Source organism: Myotis daubentonii, chromosome 2 (assembly GCF_963259705.1).
Source record: "Myotis daubentonii chromosome 2, mMyoDau2.1, whole genome shotgun sequence".
Lineage (NCBI taxonomy): Eukaryota > Metazoa > Chordata > Mammalia > Chiroptera > Vespertilionidae > Myotis > Myotis daubentonii.
The window spans coordinates 109,690,497-109,710,959 of NC_081841.1; the positions used below are offsets into that span (position 1 = coordinate 109,690,497).

At 43.6% G+C, this 20,463-nt stretch overlaps 1 protein-coding gene across 13 annotated transcripts in view; it reads right to left on the bottom strand.

The window, feature by feature from the left end:
• Positions 1–20,463, bottom strand: part of ZDHHC20 (zinc finger DHHC-type palmitoyltransferase 20) — a 109,672-nt gene that overhangs the window by 60,812 nt on the left and 28,397 nt on the right. For all 13 annotated transcript variants that reach the window (XM_059684217.1, XM_059684222.1, XM_059684213.1 and 10 more), the window contains one exon: positions 5,203–5,323. In XM_059684217.1, the coding sequence (XP_059540200.1) occupies positions 5,203–5,323 (121 nt within the window). The remainder of the gene's footprint in view (positions 1–5,202; positions 5,324–20,463) is intronic.

The following is a 20,463-nucleotide window of genomic DNA, read 5'->3' on the forward strand; positions in this document are numbered from 1 at the left end:
AGTAAAATATAAAGTAAAATTCTATGATGAGAAAAATTAGTGAAGGCGAAAAAACCAGGAGATTAAAAAGTGCACACAGCCCTAACCGGTTTGGCTCAGTGGATAGAGCATCGGCCTGCGAACTGAAAGGTCCCAGGTTCGATTCTGGTCAAGGGCATGTACCTTGGTTGCGGGCACATCCCCAGTAGGAGATGTGCAGGAGGCAGCTTATCGATGCTTCTCTCTCATCGATGTTTCTAACTCTCTATCCCTCTCCCTTCCTCTCTGTAAAAAAATCAATAAAATATATTTTTTAAAAAAGTGCGCACAAATAAATACATAAATGGATAAATAAAGTACAAATAGCCATGAAAGAGAATACCCAGAAATAGTCACTCCACAGACATCTCTTGATGCCTGTTTATTGAGACACTGTGTTAGAGACCATGGGAGAACTCTTGGCTGCCAGGGGCTTAAAGTCAGTAAAGTGAGAAGGACATCGATAACTAAAAGGCTTTGACTTATAGTCTACAAGGTAAAAATGTGAGATGTTCTGAGAAGACTCACTAAAGCACTTCTTGTTAAAGTGAAAAAAGTTGCAGAGAGGTGGACAGTGAATTAAAACTTTAAACTGGATTTAAAGGGAGAAAAATAATCATTCCAGGCAGACACAACAACCAAAAGAAAAAGAAAAAGAAAAGGTGGGGAAGGACAACTCCACCTCTGTGTTAGCAGAGTTAACACAGGGAAATAGTGTGGAACAAAGCTAGAGATAACTGCTGGTTGGATTGAGATTGGAGGGGAGAAGATTTGGGAAGACACATTTTGTTTCCTGAATAGATAATAATATATCCACATAGCTCGAAAAGGCACACACAAAAGAATTCAGTGAGAAGACCCCACTCTGATGCCCAGCACCCTAACTCCCCTCTGTGAAGGCACCTCCATACTTTCAATGATCTCTGGTCTATGAAAGGTCGACTTTCTGTAACATGTTTCTGTAAATTTGTTCTTTAAAGATCTATAGGTATTGCTTCTGTAGCAAGAAAAAGAAAAAGCCCCAGAGTTTGGGATTCTAAGCAGTAGAAATACAGTACAAAATAGTTCCCCAGAGCAAGACCTGCCAGCAGTCAGAAAATAAGGCACATATCCCAGGCCTGGCCACTTGAGACTCTGGGTATTTCTCATCTCTAAAATGGGGACAAGTGCAGCACCCATCTCAGAATTGTTCTGAAGATTAAACCATCACCAATAAAGTGCTTGGCCTGATACTGATGTAGTATTCAATAGATGAAGCTATTATTCAGATTAGAGGGCAGCCATTTTATGTAATGAAAAGCAGTAAAGCTTTTTTAAGAGTAAAGATTTTAGCCCTGGCTGGTATGGCTCAGGTGGCTGGGCATTGTCCAGTGCACCAAAAGGCTGCCAGTTCAATTGCTGGTCAGGGCACATACACGGGCTGTGGGCTTAATCCTTAGCAGGGACGATGATCCATTTTCAAACCAATGTTTCTCTCTCCCTCTCCCTTCCTCTCTAAAAACCAATAAAAATATTTTTTTAAAAAAACAGTCAAGCCTTAACTGGTTTGGCTCAGTGGATAGAGCATCGGCCTGCGGACTCAAGGGTCCCAGGTTCGATTCCGGTCAAAGGCATGTACCTTGGTTGCACGCACATCCCCAGTAGAGGGTGTGCAGGAGGCAGCTGATCGATGTTTCTCACTATCTATATCTCTCCTTTCCTCTCTGTAAAAAAATCAATAAAATGTATTTTTTTAAAAAAGAGTCAAGATTTTACATCATGGCTCTTAACTCTTTGGAGCACATGTACTGCTCAGATGATCTTGTTATGAATAGGCTACTTGAAAGTTTGCGTAAAACCTCAGGGCTTCCTAAATTCTTTGAAATCTTGGACTTTGGGTTAAACACATCTAATCTGCAGAGAAGTATTGTTAACTACTAAGAATTATTATTAACCAGACCTTTCATAATTAAATATAAGAAAGGATTGCCCTGGTTGATGTGGCTCAGTTGGATGGGCAATGTCCATGCACCATAAGGATGTACCATAAAGTTCTATCCCTGGTAAGCGCACATGCTGGGGTTTAGGGCTTGATCCCTGGTAGGGCACGTACGGGAGTCAGCTGATCGGTTTCTCTCTCTCTCCCTTTTCCTTCCTCTCTCTCTCTAAAAACCAATAAAAATATTTTTTAACAAAGGATTATTTTAAATTAGCTATCATATATTGAAAATTCATTATGTACAAAGATCTATACTAAGTGCATATCTCATCTATGTTTCTCATTTAATACTTCCACTAACCCAGAGATGTAGATATTATCCTCATTTTAAAATGAGGAAACTAGGGCTTAGAAAGTTTAACTAACTCTCATTGTACTACTAGTAATGGGAAAGTTGGGGTTTGATCTGAAATCCAAATTTTCATTCCATATGGTAATCTACTAAATTATTTAAGAAGGACAGCATTAAATGCATCAAAAGAAACAAAAAAACTTGGTCAAATATCCCCTCCAAAAATCTTGTGCAAACTTTATACTCTCTGAACTCACATTCCTATCTAATAAAAGAGAAACATGGTAATTAGCCATACCTCCGCTACCCTTCCCATTGGCTAATCAGGGCGATATGCAAATTAACTGCCAGCCAAGATGGCAGCCGGCAGCCAGGCAGTTTGAAGCGAACATGAGGCTTGCTTGCCTCAGTGACGGAGGACTGCAACGTTCCCCGCCTGCCGCTGCCGGCCTCTGAGCTTGCGGTTTGAAACATTGTAACAAATATAGAAGCTAAACTAACCCCAGAAACCTGCTTTCAGCCAGCCAGGATCTCAGAGCTGGAGTTGAAACAGTGTTTCAATTATAGAACCCAAACAAACCAGATACCTGCTTTCAGCAGCCGAGGCATAAGAGCTGGAGCAAAGCCACAGAGCTAAACCTGGCCCAGAATAAAAAAAGAAAAAAGAAAAAAAGGAGCAGGTGGGAGCTTCAGTCACCCGCCAGCCTGAAAACAGCCCTCAGCCCCTCACCCAGACTGGCCAGGCACCCCAGTGGGGACCCCCACCCTGAAGGGTGTGTGACCAACTGCAAACAGCCATCATCCCCTCATCCAGGCTGGCCAGGCACCCCAGTGGGGACCCCCACCCTGATCCAGGACACCCTTCAGGGCAAACCAGCCGGCCCCCACCCGTGCACTAGGCCTCTATCCTATATAGTAAAAGGGTAATATGCCTCCCAGCACCGGGATCAGCGGAGCCGTGAGACCTCCCAACACCAGGATCAGCATGACAGGGGGCAGCGCCCAAACCCCCTGATCGCCCTGAGGCTCCGTGTGTGACAGGGTGCGGGGCCACAACCTCCCTATCCGCCCTGCTCTGTTCGTGACAGGGGAAGGCACCCCAAACCCCTGATCAGTCCTGCTCTGTGCCTGATAGGGGGGAGCTCCCCAACCCCCTGATTGCCCTGCGGCTCTGTGTGTGACAGGGTGTGGGGACACAACCACCCCCCCCCAAACGGGCCCTGCTCTGTGTGTGACGGGGTAGAGCCATAACCTTCTCATCGGCCCTGCCCTGAGTGTGACAGTGGCGGCGCCCCAACCCCCTGACCGGCCCTGCTCTGTGGGTGATAGAGGGCGGCGCCCCAACCCCCCATCTTGGGCCCTGCTCTGTGTGTGACAGGGTAGAGCCATAACCTCCCCATCAGCCCTGCCCTGAGTGTGACAGGGTGCGGTGCCCAAATCCCTTGATCTGCCCTGCTCTGTGTGTGACAGGGGGCAGTGCCCCAACTCCCCTATTGGCCCAACTCTGTGAGTGACAGGGGGGAGCTCCTCAACCCCCTGATCGGCCCTGCTCTGTGCGTGACAGGGTACGGAGCCCCAACCCCCCTGATGGGCCCTGCTTGTGAGTGACAGGGGGCAGTGCCCCAACCCCGACTGGCCCTGCTCTGTGCGTGACAGGGGGTGGCGCCACAACCTCCCCATCGACCCTGCCTTGAGTGTGACAGGGGGCGGTGCCCCAACCCACCAATCGGCCCTACCCTGAGTGTGACTGAGGGTGGCATCACAACCTCCCGATCCGCCCTGCTCTGTGCATGACAGGGGGTGGCGCCCCAACTCCCCAATCGGCCCTGCTCTGAGCCCAACCAGGGGCCGCACCTAGGGATTGGGCCTGCCCTCTGCCAACCGGGAGCAGGCCTAAGCCAGCAGGGCGTTATCTCCCGAGGGGTCCCAGACTGTGAGAGGGCACAGGCCGGGCTGATGGACCCCCCCTCATCCCCGAGAGCACAAATTTTTGTGCACCGGGCCTCTAGTGTGTATATAACTATACACAGGAAAAGTCTTTTGTTTCCCACTGGGTGGAGAAGCACTGGTGGGTCCTGAAGACAGAGCACTTTGATTTAAAGCCATTTTTTTTACATATATCTGTCTGACCTTGAAAAAGATACTTAAGCCCATTGTGTCTCAGTTTCCTAATCTGTAGACAACAGTACCACCCTCACAGGATTATTGTGAAGTTTAAATGAGTTTATAGGTGCAAAGCACTTAGAACAGAGTAATTGTCAGCTACTACTATTATCTGGTATTTAATGAATTCTTGAGTTACATGATACATAATTTAAAACAGTTTACTATATTTAAATAATCAGTTTGGCGACTCATAGTTTCACCCCTATCATAAGGTTCTGTCCCTGAGAAAACGAAGCTGCTACTGCAGTCACATATCTCTCAATGGAGGCAGTGGGACAGTGGAAACAAAAACAGCTTTAGCACCACACAAACCTGAGTTCAAATTCTGGCTCTGAATATTAGCTTCTACTTCTCTCCTCTCTTATTTAGCATGTTCTTGATTTTTTATAATTACTCAGAGATGACACATAATATTCAAATTCAAATCAGAATTTCTAAATGATAGTTTACTAAGAATCATAACTCAAACTTTTAGCCATAAAGGTGAAATTGGGAAAAAAAGAACATATAGAGAAAAAGAGACTCATATTAAAGGGAATCTTTTAAAAAATCTGTATCAATATATATACATATCTATATCTAAAATATCACAGAAGACAGAACATTAGAAAAATCTTATTCTTGCCTATGTTATTTTAGGAATTGCAATATCCATTTAATAGTCAAATCATGCAAATAAATCTTGGCAAGTATGACCATATTTTTAAAAATGCTTTGAGTAGAAAAGCTTAAAATTTGTTTTTCTTACTCCTTGAGCCTGATGTGGTGTAGATAGGTAAGTCCTTCGCTGTTCTTCTCAAAATTTCTTGTTGTCGTTCTTGGCTGAATTCTTTTTCATAATGTTCCCTTTCAGAATTGGACAAGTAGAACTATAAAAGTAGAAATAACTATTAATACTTTTTAATCCCAAAATTATTAACTATCGTGCTCAGAAAAAACAAAGTTTTATCCAGAACAGAAAAAAAAACACACACATGCAAAAATTTTCTTCTATGAAGGCAAAATTTGTCTTCAAATTTCTTTAAGAAGCTAAATCAATTATATTTTAACTATACTACATACTTTCTTTCCTTGTCCCTTTGGTTTTTTTATTTTTAATCTTTATTGTTGAAAGTATTACATATGTCCCCTTTTTTCTCCTATTGACCCCTTATACCCCGCCCTCACCCCTTGCCTCCACCACCCTATTGTCTGTGTCCATGGGTTATGCATATATGCATACAAGTTCTTTGGTTGATCTCTTCCCACCCCCACCTTCCCTCTGAGATTTGACAATCTGTTCCATGATCTATGTCTCTGGATCTATTTTGTTCAACAGTTTATTTTGTGCATTAGATTCCACATGAGTGAGATCATGTGATACTTGTCTTTGTCTGACTGGCTTATTTCCCTTAGCATAATACTCTCCAGGTCCCTCCATGATATCTCAAAGGGTAAGAGCTGCACAGTATTCCATGATAAAACTACATACTTTTGATAGATTAAAAAATACTTGCTCTACTTAATGAAGGCAAAGAAGATCCAACTAAATATTTTTGCATCTTTGTTTCTTTACAGAGAAAATTTAATTCCTCCAGCAAAAAGGTAATGAAATAGGTAGCAGTAAAAATTTTAGTGTTTGTCAAGAGATTTTTCATTTTTGGAAAAATGTCTGAACTACGCATAGTCTCTTTTTCTCAAGCAAGGACTCCTTTATGTAGTGGTTTCTAGTTTTCATTTCCTAAATGTTTATTCCCATGGTGTATTCTGCATGTAGTTCATCTCTTAAATAGCATTTTCCCTAAAAAGGACTTCAGTTGCTCTCTGATATCATCCCAGAAGACTTATTTCACTTAGCATGATTTTAAGGAACCCCAGTTTTATGCTTCTATTCCATGTAACCAGGAACTTTACATTTCTATCCGTCTTTATTTCACAAAAGTCTTTTAAAACTCATAGTGACTTGAGATTTGCTCTTAATCATGTTTTAGATTTTAACAATACTCTTACTCAATTTTTACTTATGTACATGGTTTTGCTCGAAAGGCCTAAGGAATCATGACTGGAATTTTAACCTTTTATATTTACACTAGAGGCCCGGTACACGAATTCATGCATGGGTGGAGTCCCTAGGCCTGGCCGGTGATCAGGGCCAGCTGGAGCCATCTCACCCAGTCCAGATTGGGGCCTGCTGGCCAGGAGAAAAAACCTCGGGAGGTTGGCAGTGGGAACGTGCTGACCGCCAGGGGGCAGCTCCTGCATTGAGAAACTGCCCCATGGTGGTGTGCATCATAGCGACTGGTTGACCGGTCGTTCAGACGAAATGGTCACTTAGGCTTTTATTTTATTTTTATTTTTGGATATTTTATTTTATTTTTTAATTGTTTTATTGCTTAAAGTATTACAAAGAGTATTATATACTAGGGGCCTGGTGCACGAAATTCGTGCACTGGGTGTGGGGAGGGGGGGAGTGTCCCTCAGCCCAGCCTGCCTCCTCTCACATACTGGGAGCCCTCAGGCGTTGACCCCCATCACCCTCCAATCGCAGGATTGGCCCCTTGCCCAGGCCTGACGCTTCTGACAGAGGTGTCAGGCCTGGGCAGGGGACCCTCATTTCCCCCCATCACTGGTTCTGCCCCCAGCCCAGGCCTGATTCCTCAGCCAGAGGAGTTGACCCTCATCACCCTCCGATCACAAATCACTGGATCGGCCCCTTGACCAGGCCTGAGGCCTCCGGCAGAGGTGTCAGGCCTGGGCAGGGGACCCCCAGCTCCCCGCGGTTGCAGGCTCCGCCCCTGCCCAGGCCTAAGGCCTCTGGCTGAGGCATCCGGCTCGGGCAGCGGGGACCCACAGCTGCAGCGGCCCCGCGATCGTGGGCTCCGCTTTAGGCCCAGGCAAGGGACCCCTAGCTCCTGGGACTGCCAGCTTCGACCGTGCCCAGCTCCCATCGCTGGTTCCACCCCTACTTCCTGCTATCACTGGCCAGGGCAGCAAAGGCGCCTGATTCTCCGATCATGGCTGGGGGGCAGGGCAAAGGCGGCCCCAGGGCCGCCTTTGCCCTGCCCCCCCAGCTCTTAGCTCCCCCCTGGGTTTCCGATCACTGTCAGTGGCAGGGGGCTTCTTCCTGCTTTCCCTTTCGCCTCCCTGCATTGTGCCTACATATGCAAATTAACCGCCATCTTGTTGGCAGTTAACTGCCAATCTTAGTTGGCAGTTAACTGCCAATCATAGTTGGCAGTTAATTTGCATATAGCCCTGATTAGCCAATGAAAAGGGTATCGTCGTACGCCAATTACCATTTTTCTCTTTTATTAGTGTAGATGTCTCCTTTTTTTTTCTCCCCTTGACCCTCCCCTAGCCTCCCATGCCCCCCAGTGTCTTGTGTCCATTGGCTATGCTCGTATGCATGCATACAAGTCCTTCAGTTGATCTCTTACCCTACACCCACCCCCCAACCCTCCCCAGCCTTTCCGTTGTAGTTTGAGGGTCTGTTTGATGTTGCTCTGCCTCTGTATTTATCTTGGCTCAACAGTTTATAATGGTCATAATTATGCATAACTGAGTGAGATCATGTGGTATTTTTCTTTCATTGACTGGCTTATTTCACTTAGCATAATGCTCTCCAGTTCCATCCATGCTGTTGCAAATGGTAAGAATTCCTTCTTTTTTACAGCAGCATAGTATTCCATCGTGTAAATGTACCACAGTTTCCTAATCCATTCATCTGCTGATGGGCACTTAGGCTGTTTCCAAATCTTAGCTATGGAGAATTGTGCTGCTATGAACATTGGGGTGCATATATCCTTTCTGATTGGTGTTTCTGATTTCTTGGGATATATTCCTAGAAGTGGGATCACAGGGTCAAATGGGAGTTCCATTTTTAACGTTTTGAGGAAACTCCATACTGTTTTCCATAGCGGCTGCACCAGTCTGCATTCCCACCAGCAGTGCATGAATGTTCCTTTTTCTTCGCATCCTCTCCAACACTTGTCGTTTGTTGATTTGTTGATGATAGCCAGTCTGACAGGTGTGAGATGGTACCTCATTGTTGTTTTGATTTTCATCTCTCAGATGATTAGTGACTTTGAGCGTGTTTTCATATGTCTCTTGGCTTTCTGAATGTCCCCTTTTGAAAAGTGTCTATTTAGGCCCATTGCCCAATTTTTGAATGGGATGTTTATCTTCCTTTTGTTAAGTTGTATGAGTTCCCTATAAATGCTGGGGATTAAACCTTTATTGGTGATAACATTGGCAAATATGTTCTTGCATGCAGTGGGCTTTCCTGTTGCTTTATTGATGGTTTCTTTTTCTGTGCAGAAGCTTTTTATTTTGATGTAGTCCCATTTGTTTATTTTCTCTTTGGTTTCCAATACCCTAGGAGCTGTATCAGTGAAGAAATTGCTTTGGCATATGTTTGAGATTCTGTTGCCTTTGGATTCCTCTAGTATTTTTATGGTTTCCCGTCTTATATTTAAGTCCTTTATCCATTTTGAGATTATTTTTGTGTATGGTGTAAGTTGGTGGTGTAGCTTCATTTTCTTGCATGTATTTATCCAATTTTCCCAAGACCAATTATTGAAGAAACTTTCTTGACTCCCTTGTATGTTCTTGCCTCCTTTGTCAAATATTAATTGAGCATATTGGTTCGGGTCGATTTCTGGGCTCTATTCTACTCCATTGACCTATATGTCTGGTTTTGTGCCAGTACGAGGCAATTTTGAGAACAGTGGCTTTGTAATACAGCTTGATATCTGGTATTGAGATCCCACCTAGTTTGTTCTTCTTTCTCAGGATCGCTGCAGCTATTCGGGGTCATTTTTTATTCCAGATGAATTTTTGGAGAGTTCGTTCTAGATCTGTGAAATATGCCGTTGGTACTTTAATGGGAAGTGCATTGAATTTATAGATTTCTTTGGGTAGTATGAACATTTTAATCATTATGATTCTACCAATCCAAGAACATGGTATGTTCTTCCATCTGTTTATGTCTTCCTCTATCTCTTTTTTCAACGTCATGTAGTTTTCTGAGTAGAGGTCTTTTACCTCTTCAGTTAAGTTTATTACTAGGTATCTTAATTTTTGTGCTGCAATGATACATGGGATTGCTTTTTAAGTCTCTCTTTCTAAAAGTTCACTATTGGTATATAGAAATGCCATAGATTTCTTGGCATTGATTTTGTATCCTGCTACATTGCCAAACTCATTTATTAAGTCTAATAGTTTTTTGATGGAGTCTTTAGGGTTTTTTATGTATAATATCATGTCATCTGCGAATAAGGACAGTTTAATCCTTCTTTTCCAATTTGGATGCCTTTTATTTCTTCTTCCTGTCTATTTGCAATGGCCAATTCTTCCAGTACTATGCCAAACAGGAGTGGTGAGAGTGCGCATCCCTGTCTTGTTCCTGTTCTTAGGGGAAATGGTTTTAGTTTTTGTCCATTGAGTATGATGTTGGCTGTGGGTTTGTCATATATGGCTTTTATTATGTTGAGGTATGATCCTTCTATTCCCACCTTGCTGAGAGTTTATATAAAAAATGGGTGTTGAATTTAGTCAAATTGTTTTTTCTGCATCAATTGATATGACTATGTGGTTTTTTTCTTTCAATTTGTTTATGTGATGTATCATGTTTATTGATTTGCGGATATTGTACCATCCTTGCATCCCTGGGATAAATCCTACTTGGTCATGGTGTATGATCTTTCTGATGTACTGCTGGATCCGATTTGCTAGGATTTTGTTGAGGATTTTGGCATCTATGTTCATGAGGAACATTGGCCTGTAATTCTCTTTCATTGTGTTGTCTTTACCTGATTTTGGATTAGGGTGATGCTGGCTTCATAGAATGAGCTTGGAAGTGTTCCTTCCTCTTGAATTTTTTGTAGTAGTCTAAGGAGGATAGGTTTTAGTTCTTGCTTGAATGTTTGGTAAAACTCCCGTGAAGCCATCTAGCCCTGGATTTTGTTTGCTGAAGCTTTTTGATGACTGCTTCAATTACTTCCATAGTTATTGGCCTATTGAGATTTTTAGATTCTTCCTGATTGAGTTTTGGAAGGTTATATTTTTCTAGGAATATGTCCATTCCCTCCAGGTTGTCTAGTTTGTTGGAGTAGAGTTCTCTCCAAAGTATTTTTTAAGAATCATTTGTATTTCTGTGGGGTCTGTTGTTATTTCGCCTCTATCATTTCTGATTTTGTTTATTTAGGTACTCTCTCTTTGCTTCTTGGTGAGCCGGGGTACAGGTTCATCAATCTTGTTTATCCTTTCAAAGAACCAGCTCTTGGTTTCTTTGATTTTATGTATTGTTTTTTTGGTTTCTATGTCATTCATTTCTGCTCTAATCTTTATTATCTCCTTCCTTCTGCTCACTCTGAGCGTTTCTTGTTGCTCTCTTTCTAATTCTTTGAGATGTAGAGTTAGATGATTTAATACCATTTTTTTGATTGTTTTATTTTAGTAAATCTTTATTGTTCAGGTTATTACATTTGTTCCTCTTTTTTCCCCCCATAGCTCCCCTCCACCCAGTTCCCAACCCACCCTCTGCCCCTAGCCCCCCCACACTGTCCTCATCCATAGGTGCACGATTTTTGTCCAGTCTCTTCCCGCATCTCCCACACCCCTTTCCCCCCAAAGAATAGTCAGTCCATTCCCTTTCTATATCCCTGATTCTATTATAATCACCAGTTCATTCTGTTCATCAGATTATTTATTCACTTGATTCTTAGATTCACTTGTTGATAGATGCATATTTGTTGTTCATAATTTGTATCTTTACCTTTCTCTTCTTCTTCCTCTTCTTAAAGGATACCTTTCAGAATTTCATATAATACTGGTTTGGTGGTGATGAACTCCTTTAGCTTTTTCTTATCTGTGAAGCTCTTTATCTGACCTTCAATTCTGAATGATAGCTTTGCTGGATAAAATAATCTTGGTTGTAGGTTCCTGGTATTCATCACTTTGAATATTTCTTGCCACTCCCTTCTGGCCTGCAAAGTTTCTGTTGAGAAATCAGCTGACAGTCGTATGGGTACTCCCTTGTAGGTAACTGACTTTCTTTCTCTTGCTGCTTTTAAGATTCTCTCTTTGTCTTTTGCTCTTGGCATTTTAATTATGATGTGTTTTGGTGTGGTCCTCTTTGGATTCCTTTTGTTTGGGGTTCTCTGTGCTTCCTGGACTTGTAAGTCTATTTCTTTCACCAGGAAGGGGAAGTTTTTTGTCATTATTTCTTTAAATAGGTTTTCAATATCTTGGTCTCTCTCATCTTCTGGCACCCCAATAATTCTGATGTTGTTACGCTTGAAGCTGTTCCAGAGGCTCCTTACACTATCTTCGTATTTTCAGATTCTTTTTTCATTTTGCTTTTCTGGTTGGGTGTTTTTCGCTTCTTCGCATTTCAAAACTTTGCCTTGATTCTTGCGCTCCTCTGGTGTGCTGTTGGGAGTCTGTATAATATTCGTTATTTCAGTCCGTGTATGCTTAATTTCTAGTTGGTTCTTTATCACAACATCGAGGGTCTCATTAGATTTCTTGAGGATCGCAATAACTTTAACGGCAGCTTCTAGACAGTTTTTGAGAGACCTTAAAAGTGTGGTTCTGAACTCAATATCCTCCACTGACAGTTTTGTCCTGTTTCTTTGTCTCCGCATTTTTTATGCTTTCTTGGTACATCCCCTAGTGGTCTTTGTGTGCAGTTTTGTTGTAGTTAAGCCTTGATTGTTATAGTTAATACTAGGGGGATTTGACCTCCAGGCCAACTGGCTGTGAGAGTCAGCTGTGTCTGCAGTGGGAAAACTTCTGTCCTCAAGGGAGGTGCTAATCTAGCCTTTGCCTGAGGCTATCTGGCAAATGGCTCTGCGCAGGGCTTGGGCGGGGCGGGTCGCACGAAATCAACAGGGCGGGTGGAGGGAGCAGTTATGGCTGCTCTCAGTCCTGTCCCCAGAGGCTCTGCCTCTCAGAGTCCCAGCAACCGCTGCAAACCTCTGAAAGAAACTGCCGTTGCGTTCCGACCGATGCCAGACAGCCCCGCTTCTCTCGTTTGAGTCTGGGTCCCTAGAAACTTGCCCGGATCTGGAGCTCAGGGCGTGAGCCTCCCTCCCGATTGAAAACGACAACCACGCCCTCAGCTACCAGCCCGCTCCTCGCGTACCTCCGCACCTTTGTATTTTCTGCACTGCGCCTCCTCTGAGTCACGTATGCTGTTCTCTTTCCTTCTAGTTGAAGAATTTCCCCTCAGCCAGTCTTCCTTTGGTTCTGGGCGATGTCCGTTCCGTCTTTTAGTTGTATTTCTGACGTGGTTGTTCGAGGCAGCTAACTCCGGTGTTTACCTATGCTGCCATCTTGGTTTTCTCCCTTTCTTGTTTTTTGAAGTAAGCCTGTAGGGCTATAAATTTCCCTCTCAGGACTGCTTTCATTGCGTCCCATAGGTTTTCGATTGTTGTGTTATCATCGTCATTAGTTTCCAGGATGTTTTTAATTTCTTCTTGATCTCATTGGTAACCCAATCAATATTTAATAACATGCTATTCAGCTTCCAAGTTTTTGAGTATTTTGGGTTGTTTTTATTTTAGTTTATTTCTAATATTATGCCATTGTGATCTGAGAAGATGCTTGGTATGATTTCAATCTTCTTGAATTTGGGGAGACTTTGCTTGTGACCCAGTATGTGGTCTATTTTTGAAAATGTCCCATGTGCACTTGAGAAGAACGTGTATTCCGTGGCTTTGGGGTGAAATGTTCTGAATATGTCAATTAAGTCCATCTGATCTAGTGAGTCACTTAGGATTGCTGTTTCTTTGCTGAGTTTTTGTCTAGAGGATTTATCCAGTGATGTCAGTGGTGTATTAAAGTCCCCAACTATGATTGTATTGATGTCAATCTCTCCTTTGATTTCTTCCAGGAGTTTTTCTTATGTATTTGGGTGCTCCTGCATTGGGTGCTTATATGTTTATCAGGGTTATATCTTCTTGTTGTATCAATCCCTTTAATATTATGAAGTGGCCTTCCTTATCTCTTGTTATGGCCTTTTCTTTGATGTCTATTTTGTCTGATATAAGTATTGCTACCCCAGCTTTTTTTTCATTTCTATTTGCCTGAAAGATATTTTTCCATCCCTTCACTTTCAGTCTGTGTGAGTCCCTTATTCTGAGGTGGGTCTCTTGTAGATAGTAAATATATGGGTCATGTTTTTTTTATCCATTCAGCCACTCGATGTCTTTTGATTGGAGCATTTAGTCCATTTACGTTTAAAGTTATTATTGAAAGGTACTTGTTTGTAGCCATTTCTATTTTTTGGGCCTGTTTTCTTTCTTAGCTTTTTATTTCTTCTTTTTAAATCAGACCCTTTAGCACTTCTTGCATTGCTGGCTTGGTGGTGATAAACTCCCTTAACCTTTTTTTGTCTGTGAAGCTTCTTATTTCCCCTTCAATTTTGAATGATAGCCTTGCTGGATAGAATATTCTTGGATTCAGTCCTTTCCTTTGCCTCACTTTGTAAATTTCCATCCATTCTTTTCTGGCCTGATGTGTTTCTGTTGAGAAATCATTTGATAATCTAATGGGAGATCCCTTGTATGTAACTTTCCATCTCTCTCTTACAGCCTTTAAGATTCTCTCTTTATCTTGAACATTTGCCATGGTAATTATGATGTGTCTTGGCGTGGGTCTTTTCGGGTTCATCTTGTTTGGGACTCTCTGTGCTTGTGTGACTTTTTTCTTCCCCACCTCAGGGAAGTTTTCTGATATTATTTCTTCCAATAGGTTGTCTAAACCTTGTTCCTCTTTCTGTTGTTCTGGCACCCCTTATTATTCATATGTTGTTTCGTTTCATGTTGTCCCATAACTCCCTTAGGCTCTCCTCCTGTCTTTTAATTTTTTTCTCCAATTGCAGTTCAGTTTGTGTGTGTTTTGTTTCCCTGTCTTCTAATTCGCTAATTCGGTCCTCCACCTCTCCTAGTCTACTGTTGAAACTTTCAATGATGTTTTTTATTGCAGCTATATCACTCTTCATTTCTTCTTGGTTCTTACATAATTTGTTGATTTTTTCATCCATTTCTTTTTTATTCTTTCATAAGTTGTTGATTTTTTCCTCCATCCGTTTTATGCACTCGAGAACCCTTAATCTGAATTCTTTTTCTGACATGTTTCCTCCCTCTGTTTCACTTACCCGCTTTTCTGGCGAGTCCTCCTTTTCTTTCCTTTGGGGGTTTCTTTGTCTACCCATGTTTGATCTCACCAACAAATCGAGATGTTGAGTCATTTAGGGGCTGCTCCTTGGGTGGCTGTGGCTCCTCGGGCGGTTGTGGTAGCAGTTGCTCCTCAGTTGGCAGCAGCTCCTCTGGTGGGTGCTGTTTAAAGCCATGGTGGCTCCTCTGGCTGTTGTGGGGGAGGCTTCTCACACAGCTGCTGTTCCTCAGACAGAGGGTGTGCTGATCATGAGGCTGCTGTTCCTTGGGTGGGGGCAGGCTACACACGCAGCCGCTACTCCTTGAACTGGGGCGGTCTGCTCATGTGGCTGCTATTTCTTGAATGGGGGCTGCTGTTGTTCCTTTGATGTGGTGGGCTGCTTGTGGGGCTACTGCTCCTAGGACTTGTACAGGTTGATTGCAAGTCTGCTGCTCCTCGGATGGGGGTGGGTTGCTTGCGTGGCTGCTGCTCTTTGGACGGGAGTGAGCTGCATGCGTCACTGCTCCTCCTCTCCAGGTGTCTGGTTATGTCACTTAGGCTTTCATATATATAGATATTTTGGTCTGCCTGTTAACTCAAATACCAACTCCCCATACCTTTAATGCCTCATCAGCAATAACAGTATTAGCCTATCAATGTAGCCTATCTTACATAATAAAAGAGAAGCATGCAAATTAGCTGTCCCTCCACTACACTCAAGCCACGCCCACCAGCCAATCAGGAGCTAGTATGCAAATTAACCCAACTAAGATGGCGGCAGCCACGGAGCTGGAGTGAGCAGGAAGCTTGGGTTGCCCCCGGCAATGGAGGAAGCCAAGCTTCCCGCCTGCCTTGGCTAGCCCTCGGCTCCGCTCAAGGCTACAAAGTTTCAATTATAGAAGATAAATAAATGCCATAAAAAAAAAGAATAGGCTGGGAGCTTGGGTCACCGGGGGCATGGCCAGCCTGAAAATGGCCATCAGCCCCTCACCCAGGCTGGCCAGGCACCCCAGTGGAGACCCCAACCCTGAAGGGGTTTGGCCAGCCTGAAAACGGCCCTCAGCCCCTCACCCAGGCTGTCCAGGCACCCCAGTGGGACCCCCACCCTGATCTGGGACACCCTTCAGAGCAAACTAGCTAGCCCCCACCCATGCACCAGGTCTCTATCCTATATAATAAAAGGGTAATATGCAAATTTACCCTAACAGCAGAATGACTGGGAATTCCTGGTTACTATGACACACATTGACCACGAGTTGGCAGACCCTCAATTCAGGTCCTGCTCCCTGGTGGTCAGTGCGCTCCCAAAAGGGGAGCTCTGCTCAGCCACAAGCCAGGCTGATGGCTGCCAGCACAGTGGTGGTGGCAGGAGCCTATCCTGCCTCCTCAACAGCACTAAGGATGTCCGATTGTAGCTTAGGCCTGCTCCCCGCTGGCAAGTGGACATCCCCCAAGGGCTGCCAGGCTGCCAGAGGGATGTCTGACTGCCAACTTAGGCCTGATCCCCCGGGGAGCGGGCCTGAGCCAGCAGGTGGACATCCCCTGAGGGGTCCCAGACTGCGAGAGGCCACAGGCCAGGCTGAGAGACCCCCCCACCAAGTGCACAAATTTTTGTGCACCAGGCCTCTAGTTTTGTTATAAACAAGGCAATACTTTGGCATAAAAGAAAGAGCTATGGTTGAGGAAACTGATCCCAAGAGGCTCAGGGAACTGTCTGAGACTATACAATTAATGGCAGAGCTGCTATTAAATATGTCTCTTTTTTTTAATTCATTTAAAAATAATTAGTTGAAAGTATTACATATGTCCCCTTTTATCCCCCATTAACCACCTCTAGCCTGCCCCCATCCCTCACCCCAGGCCTTCATCACCCTATTGTCTGTTTCCATGAGTTATGCATATATGCATACAAGGTCTTTGGTTGATTACCTCCCTTCCACTTACCCTCCTCCCACCCCCGCCTTCCCTCTGAGATTCCTCACTCCGTTTCATGCTTCCAGGTCTCTGGATCCACTCCCTTCATCAGTTTATTTATTTATTTATTTAGTTAGTTAGTTAGTTAGTTAGTTAACCTTCACCCAAGGATATTTTTCCATTGATTTTTAGGGAGAGTGGGAGAGACAGAGAAACGTCGATGTGAGAGAAACACAATTGGTTGCCTCCTGCATGAGCCCTGACCAGGGCCTGGGCTGGGGAGAAGTCTGAAACCAAGATACATGCCCTTGACCTGAATTGAACCCAGGACCCTTTGGTCTATAGTCCGAGGCTCTATCCACTGAGCCAAACCGGCTAGGGCTCATCAGTTTATTTTGTTACTTAGATTTCACATATGAGTGAAATCATGTGGTACTTGTCTTTCTCGGACTGACTTATTTCACTTAGCATGATTCGCTCCAGGTCCCTCCATGCTGTATCAAAGGGTAAGAGATTCTTCTTTTTTACTACTGCATAGTATTCCATGGTATAAATGTACCACAGCTTTTTTATCCACTCATCTACTGATAGGCACTTGGGCTATTTCCAGATCTTAAGCTATTGTAAACTGTGCTGCTATGAACATAGGGGTGCATACATTCTTTCTGATTGGTGTTTTGGGTTTCTTAGGATACATATTCTTATCCTAGAAGTGGGATTACTGGTTCAAATGGCAGTTTCATATTTAATTTTTTGAGGAAAACTCCATATTGTTTTCAATAATGGCTGCACTGTCTGCATTCCCACCAGCAGTGTACTAGGGTTCCCTTTTCTCCACATCCTCACCAGCACTTGTCATTTGTTGATTTGTTGATGGGATCCTTCTGACAGGTATGAGGTGATACCTCATTGTTGTTTTAATTTTTTTTAATTTAAATTCTTTATTGTTTAAAGTATTACATGAGTTTCCTTTTTCCCCCATTGACCTCTCCCCGGCCACTCCCACCCCCCAGCACATGCCCTCACCCCCATACTGTGTCCATTGGTTATGCTCATATGCATGCATGCAAGTCCTTTTGTCGTTTTAATTTGAAACTCTCAAATGATTAGTGCCTTTGAGCATTTTTTTCATATGTCTCTTGGCCATCCGTATGTCCACTTTGGAGAAGTGTCTATTTAGGTCCTTTGCCCACTTTTTAATTGGTTTGTCTTCCTTTTGTTAAGTTATATGAGTTCTTTATATATCTTGGATATTAACCCTTTATCAGATACATCATTGACAAATATGTTCTACCATATAGTGGGCTCCCTTTTCATTTTGTTTATGGTTTCTTTTGCTGTGCAGAAGCTTTTTATTTTGATGAGTCCCATTTGTTTATTCTCTCCTTAGTTTCCTTGGGAGATGTAGCCATAAACATATTGCTATGAGAGATGTCTGAGATTGTGCTGCCTATGGTTTCTTCTATAATTCAATACAAGTCTTTTGAGTTCTACTCTAGCATGTTTCCCTTGGTACTACTGATATAAAATACATGTTCTTGCTTTTTAAAGACCATTACTCTAACCTGACCAAAACATCACAGTCTAAGAAGTGGAGGAATGTATTTAGATTAACTGGCCTGGCTCCCCCAATCCAATCTTGATGGCATAAGAAATCCCAAACTACTTATAAAAAACAAGAAGCAACACAGACAAATAAAGAGGACAGAAAGAAGTCAGGAAAGATTCCTGTGATCTTACAGTTGATATTTGTGGTCAATTATCTAACCTCAGGCAAGGTGGAATCTTCAGACCACATTTCCAAGTTCCACCCCCTCTTGAAATTTTCAGGTACAGAAATATTTACCTACGTTGTAAGATGGCCCATTCTTTAAAATACACACACACACACACACACACACACACACACACACACACACACACACATATATATATATATAATTTGTTAGAAAGTTCTTCCCTGAAAGGCATGTCTCTGAAACATTCATAAGCAGAGAATAAAAATCTTATGGTATGGCTGAGACAGCAAAGGGCTCCAAGGACACCAGATGGCCAGAGGAAATCCAGGAGGCAAAAATTTCACCACCCTTCCACTCCCTTCTCAAAAACGCAGAGCTAGCTGATTTTATATCCTTTCTAAGTGCAGATGCTTAAACTACATACACAGTTGATCAAGGTTTGACCGCTATACTACCTCTGTAGGATGGCAGTAATGAATAGTTCAACATCTTGGCCCTCACAGCCCAGGAACAAAGATAGTTGTTAAGCAACCTGATAGCAGGAGGAAGTAAACAGAACCTGAAATGAAAAATTCCACAAGCCCACCTTTCTCAAAAAAGCCTGTTTTGTTTTTTTTTTCACATAAGCCCATTCTGTTCCCAGCTTATCAAAGCTGCCAAGCAGAGCCAGTTTGTAGGATCTTCCTCTGTGCTGCCTCCCTTGTGCTCAAACAAAAGCTTAATTAAATCTGTATGAGAGATTTCTTGTCAAGATGGAAGTGTAGGTAAACTCTGTACTTGCTTCCTCCCACAATCACATCAAAATTACAACTAAAATACAGAACCATCATTCAGAACTGCCTGAAATCTAGCTGAACAGAAGTCCTACAACTAAGGATATGATGAAAAAGCCACTACAAGACTGGTAAAAAAGGTGAAGACATGGAACAGACTGGTCCCAGCTTGTTAAATATCAGAAAGGTTATCTTGCCTGTGGAGGTCCCTCCTGAGGAATGAGGGTCCCAGCCCCACACTATGCCCCCCAGTACAGGGTTCTGGTGCCCATAACCTCAGCTGTGAAAACCAGCGGGGATTGTGGCTGAGTGAGAGAGAGGATTCCTGGTGATCCAGCCAGATGTTCCTCTTGCTGATGAACTCACTCTCTCTGAGCTCCAAAGCTGGGGCAGCAGCTCGAAAGGTGTCGTACGCGGAGATACAAGGAGGGACTGAATTGTCTGGTGTCAGGGTGATGGTTGGAGGGGCAGCTTTCTCCCAGACAGAAATGCCAGCAGAGGCCATCGTTCCTTTTCTGAGCCCTCCCCCCACAAAGCCAGCAGGCAGGCACTATATCTGAGTCTCCATCAACCTGGCTAACAGTGTTGGCCCCTCCTTCCTGATTTTCTGAGGCGCCGCCCCACCTAAATTGTGGGCCCACCCATGCCGTTTCCAGTGGCTTTTCCATGCAAACAGCCTACTTCGGTTCATGCTTTGGACTTCCCTACTATCTCTCAAACAACCATCATCTGGCCTCTACGTATGCCATACCTCTTGCTGTGGCCCCAGGACTGGCACTAGCAGCAGCTGCCTCTCTCAGCTTGCATTCTCCCAGGAACCTCCAGTCCCTGCATAAGTAGCATCCATCTTCAGACAGGTTTGTAGGTCATACCTACAAACATGTGTGCAGTACATAGGCCGCTGAGATTTGAGTACACTCCCTGAGATGCCACAGAGCTAGCACACCCACTGGACAGCTTCAGACCATGCCAAAGCACCATACAACAACCTCCACAAGTGATACATGCAAGGGGCAGACTTAGTGGGCACCAAAGCCCCCCTAAAATGAGTCTTGCACCGTGAGGTGAACTGCTGCATAGCAGGTCATCCACAATGGTCGCAGCCAGTTGTGGAAGCCAATCAGCCTGGGAATAAATCCCTCCCATTGATGTGCCAAAAGCAATCAAAGCTCAACTACAAGAGGAGGGTGTACATGGCCCACCTGGGGTGTGCACCTCGAGGACCCAGCTTAGGTGATTGAGGAGGCTGTGCCATTGGATCCCATAGAACACTTACAACACTAGGCCATTCTACCAAGCCTGGGAGACACAGCAGCTCTACCTAATACATAGAAACAAACACAGGAAGACTGTCAAAATGAGGAGACAAAGAAATATGTCCCAAATGAAAGAACAGAAAACTCCAGTAAAAAAACTAAAAAGGAGTTTCAGAGGAGAAACCAA